The following is a 5,120-nucleotide window of genomic DNA, read 5'->3' on the forward strand; positions in this document are numbered from 1 at the left end:
ATTCTACAAGGTATCTATATTAGGGCAGAATATTATGCTTTTCATTATTAATAGCTTAACGTCTGCTATCAACTTATTCAAAATACAATTATTTTAAGAAGGCCAATCGTGGCGCAGAGGCACAAAGTGTGAGTGTAAACGCGACAAGTTGTGGGTTCGATTCCAACTGGAGTAAATAAAATATTTAATATTTCCATTTTCTTCGCTCTGGTGTCGAGGAATGGCGATGCAACGCCTCCAGAATTCGGCGAAAAATGGGGAACGGACTGACTTAACATTAAGTTCTCGATTTGTTATTTTATTTTATATACCTATATAAATTAAAACAAAAAAAGATAACTTTATTTACTACATCCAACCCATACCAGTCCCTAGCCATAGCATGCTGTTACAACTGGTGCTGACGTCGCTGGTGGCGCTAGCCGCGGCGCCCTGCGTGCTGCAGCGAGCGTGCCCCGCGCGCCCGCGCCGCCCGCCCTCCGCCGTGTGCATGCACAGGGTAAACCGGGGGTAACAGACATTTATTATTGTTATAGTATACTTTAAATTATTCGGAAAAAGATTCAACGTAATTGCAATAACAATACTTCACACGAGTTTGGTTTTATAGTCTTTCGCCAATATTTACCCTCTTTTACACGACTTTGTCGAGTTGGGTATGTTGAGTCCTTCGTGGTGTTGTGGGACAGTGTGTAAATATGTTATCACGTGTGTGTGATGTGCTTACAATGCGAGGATGTGTGAATTTGTGTTCTCATTTGTTATTGGGTATTTCAGCGCACTTATTTCCATAATTTTGCTGAAGTAATTAAATCTACATTTAAAGTAAGAGAAAGAGAAGAAAAAATCATCAGCATTCTTTTATTTACAGGATTATTTCAATTTTGTACCTATGAGGTAGAAAACATTCTATTGGTCCGCCTAAATTCTGCTGTCATCCATTTCAGCAGCATTGAGTTTCACCACCTAAAATAATCGGAAAGTAACAAAAAAATTCTAAATGTATGTCAGTCTCCCAGTCCCGTGCGTGATGATAAAGATATGATGATATTAGATGATGATAGATGATATTATAAAAAACGTTTTCCATATTTAGTTAATTATAAGGAATTTGATATACCTATTGTAATTTAAATTTTACACATAAATAAAAGGTTGATCTAAATATCTCTATTCTATAGTTTATAATTTGAAATATATTATAAACTATAGAATATAAATATTTAGATCAATCTTCTTTCATAAAAAAGTTCGGCTTTATTTAGGGCAAGAGGGGAATATTATTAGTTTTAACGTAAGGTCTCCGTGTTCTTTCTCTCCAAAACATTGTTGTAGGGTAAGTTCTGAGATACCATTTCCTAGGTAGGTACCTGTGCTGTGTGCTATAGTGACTGTGTGTGCTGTGTAGACACACACATATCTCTAAAACAAAAGCGCGCATATTTGCGAAGTGAAGGTGTGATGTTGTGATGCCGCGTCCGCACGCTGTTTACCAAACAACCGCGACGACACTCACTGTCTGTAACGCATACGAGTTCACGCGACCCTACTAAAGTTAATGTTTCATTTTAGTATGATTTAAAAAATATATTACGTTACAGTTACCTTAGTATACCTTATAATATATGATTGGAACTTGTCGCGGCACTGGTGCTTACATGGAGTACATAAATAGATTAACAATAATAACTATTTATCGTGCACCGAAAAAAAGACAAAGAAATTCAATAAAAATATATAGGCAAATGTACAAAAGTCGGCCTTATTGCTTAATAGCATTCTCTACCAGGCAACCTTAAAGCAGAGGAAATATCACCTTAAGATAGGGATAGGGAGGAAATTAAGGATATAAAGTAATTTAAGGGTATAAAATAAATAAGAACGAATGACGATTATCATACTATAAAGATTAATGCTTATTTATTTAAATCTAAATTGTATATTACCTTCATTCTAATGTAGTCGTAGATGGATGGTTGTTATTTAAACGTAATATTTTGATTTTCAGATTTTTTTTTGGATATTAGATCATTTTATTATTAACTGAAATAAACACCCACATACCACTTTATAATTTTTTTGTCAACTCGAATCAATCTAAGGTAATCAATAGGTACACACCAAACCAATAGTACCGCACCACAAACATGCGCGTACGCATAAAGCCGACGCCGCGTCGTACCTCGCGCGAGTTCTACTGCAAGCGCTGCTGCGGCTGTCGCTGGCTGCTGTGCTGCTGCTCCTGCCGGTGTACTTGTCGCAAGGACTGCTGACCGTGGTGACGATGGCCGTGATGATGGTGATGTCCGCGGTGGTGAGCGCGATGGTTGTTCACCAGGTAGGTCATTAAAATATGGATGTCTACTTATCCTGAAAATATTATTATTTTAATTTCAAAATACAGTGTTTGTTTTATCGTTTATTTGTAGTTAATTATGTGTGTTAGGTACGCTTACTTACAATAAACTATTTATTAAATCATTTATTTTTAGGTGTTTGCAGATTGCAAAAATTGCGTGGTGAGTTTCGAAAAACATATGTAATTTTAAACTTTACTTTACTTACCTTAAATTAAAGAAAAATCCTAAAAGTTGTTGTAACTTTACAATTAATCAGTTAATTTGAATCTAAGTACCTACTGCTTTTTAAAATATCCACTACCTCAAACTTTTTATTATACCTCATTACAGTAAAGAATTTATCCTATTATGATATTAGTAAAAAAAACTTTAACTATATAGGTAATAACACAATATATTTATTTTAAACAAATCAAGAATCTCGGTAAAGACGAGAAGGCAATGTTCCGAGCGCATTCTGAGGCCTGCCTCCCGCAGTCTCAAGTAGACCCCAAGCTTCTGGACAACCTCCTCCAAGGCGAGCTGGTAGAGGACGCGGCGTTGAAGAGACACGTCTACTGCGTGCTGTTGAAATGCAAGGTCATCAGTAAGGACGGGAAGCTGCAAAAAACCGCGGTGCTCGGCAAGATGGCTCATCGTGCTGATAGCAAGAATATTACTAAGGTAATATTATACGCAGAGACTTTTCTTAGCGTCCCGCACAAAGCTGGGCAGGTAGAGGGAACCCCCATCTCTATTCTCTATTTTCCGTCGAATTCTGGACGCATTGAGTGGCGGAACTTAACGCCTCGCTTTGCCTCGACACTAGAGTCCTCAATCTAGCGACATGTTTATTAATTTTTGTTAATTTCAGCACAATTATAAATATCATATATGTTTGGGGAATTTTTCGCCATATTGAATCTAACCTGACTACTAATACATTTACTTTATATATAGATATAAATATTTCTAGGAGTGAGATATGCAGCTTTAATACAATCCATTTTCTACCCGCAACAGCCTGCTAAAGCTATTTGGATTTATTGGATAAAAAAATAATATTTTTTTCTTCGTAATAGGTTTTAGAGAGATGCGCGGACCAACCCGGAGACACTCCTGAGGAACTCGCATGGAACTTGTTCCGTTGCGGCTACAACAAGAAGGCGGTGCTCTTCGACTACATGCCGGCTCAGGTCAACGACGGCGCCGATAATGACGCCTGAATCATCATCATATACCTACTATTATATTTAACTGTTATATAAACTAATATTTAAGAATTATAACTATAAAATATACATTCGTGTTTAATGACTTGTTAGTTACCAAACTATGCGTGCACATGTTTTATAATTTTTATAAATTACTGTCGACTATTTTGTAATAAAAGTTATGTTATTTCCGTAAATAAATAATTGTGTTTTATTTTATTGTCTCATAACGTAGAGTATGACTTCTGATGTCATAACTAATTAAACCTTCATTAATAATTCCCATACTAGATAATGACTACAGAACGCAGTGAATGATAACGTCATCGTACTTTTGAATGATGTACACACTGCACACACTGTTACATGCCAACTAACAACGATCTGTGTTTAATTTAGGTACATTAACTATTAAGTCATTGAGTTACTAATTCGATATATTATATCTAAATAGATAATTTTATTCGTGCAATATTTATAACACTTTATTATTAACAAACATTACACTATCTTATCATTTTCATAATTTTACAATTAATTTCACAGATAACGTAAGCTTTTAAAAATGTTAAAAGTTAATAGGCTTTGTGCAAGTTCTCACCACGTATTCAAAGAAAGCCTTTAATTTTTATTGCTATCGAAAAATCAATATATCGCACAAAAGATTGATTGCATTATTAGTAAGTGTAAATTACGTTCGAAGCACCGTGATCTCATTGCAGGCTGTGGGCTGTAGGCGGTGACCCACAAGCGTACAGCCTGCGCTCGGACTCACGCGCTTTGGCAGTAAGCATCAATACCTTTGCCCAAACGCGCCGTTGTAAAAACATTTCAGTGAAATTTCGGCGGGAAAATTTTTGACAAACTCTAATTTCATTTTTAACAATTAAACTTTTTTTATGTTATTTTAATTATAATAAGAAATTAATAAGTGATATTAATATATTATGAATGACTAGCATTATTATAATTTTATTTTATTGTGTATAAAGTTTTGTTTGTAAGCAAAACAACAGTGGAGTGTCTAATGTGTGGATTTCAAGGAGCGCTAAGGATTGTTTTTATACGTAAGTTGAATGACGTATTCGATTAATAATAAGGAAATGTTTAATATTTATGTATAAGTAGGTATATTCTTTATTTATCAATTTAGAAAACTTAATATAAATAATAATTAAAATTTCCCTTAATAATATATGCAACAATTGCTTACTAATAGGCACAGGATTAACGTTTTTAAATAGAATTTTGCTTTACAAAAATACAACATCGTTGAAATTTAATTCGCAATGCATTCCATACCTAACCTTTGCAACTAAATTACAAAGTATGACCATAACACTATGCTAATAACACAAAAGCCCTACAATTTATTCAAACTCTATATCATAACTTCGAACAGAACCTTGAGGCAACAATTATTAGTTTATTATAAGTTTCCTACATTAATTCTGTATTTGCATAAATATTATGCATCTGGTACCACTGGCTGGTAAATGGTACTTACTATTTACTAGAAAATTAACAAGCGACGCTAATGCAAGTAGGTGGATAATGGATATGTTAA

At 34.6% G+C, this 5,120-nt stretch overlaps 1 protein-coding gene across 1 annotated transcript; it reads left to right on the forward strand.

The window, feature by feature from the left end:
- The first annotated feature begins 2,079 nt into the window (after positions 1–2,079).
- Positions 2,080–3,748, forward strand: LOC146536077 (uncharacterized). Its single transcript, XM_085190023.1, has 4 exons — positions 2,080–2,338; positions 2,493–2,519; positions 2,778–3,023; positions 3,422–3,748. Exons 1-4 carry the CDS (start codon positions 2,285–2,287, stop codon positions 3,563–3,565), a joined length of 471 nt encoding a protein of 156 aa, XP_085046149.1. The 5' UTR covers positions 2,080–2,284; the 3' UTR covers positions 3,566–3,748.
- Positions 3,749–5,120: the final 1,372 nt, after the last annotated feature.

Source organism: Heliconius melpomene, chromosome 9, assembly GCF_056956725.1.
Source record: "Heliconius melpomene rosina isolate 202511_hmr_F chromosome 9, ASM5695672v1, whole genome shotgun sequence".
NCBI lineage: Eukaryota > Metazoa > Arthropoda > Insecta > Lepidoptera > Nymphalidae > Heliconius > Heliconius melpomene.

What these genes read in the sequence shown, in the direction of transcription:
- LOC146536077 (XM_085190023.1), top strand. Translation starts at nt 2,285, where the DNA reads ATGGCCGTGATGATGGTGATGTCCGCGGTGGTGAGCGCGATGGTTGTT. An exon ending in GCGCGATGGTTGTTCACCAG is followed by an intron (nt 2,339 to 2,492) that starts GTAGGTCATTAA and finishes ATTTATTTTTAG; the next exon opens with GTGTTTGCAGATTGCAAAAA. An exon ending in ATAGCAAGAATATTACTAAG is followed by an intron (nt 3,024 to 3,421) that starts GTAATATTATAC and finishes TCTTCGTAATAG; the next exon opens with GTTTTAGAGAGATGCGCGGA.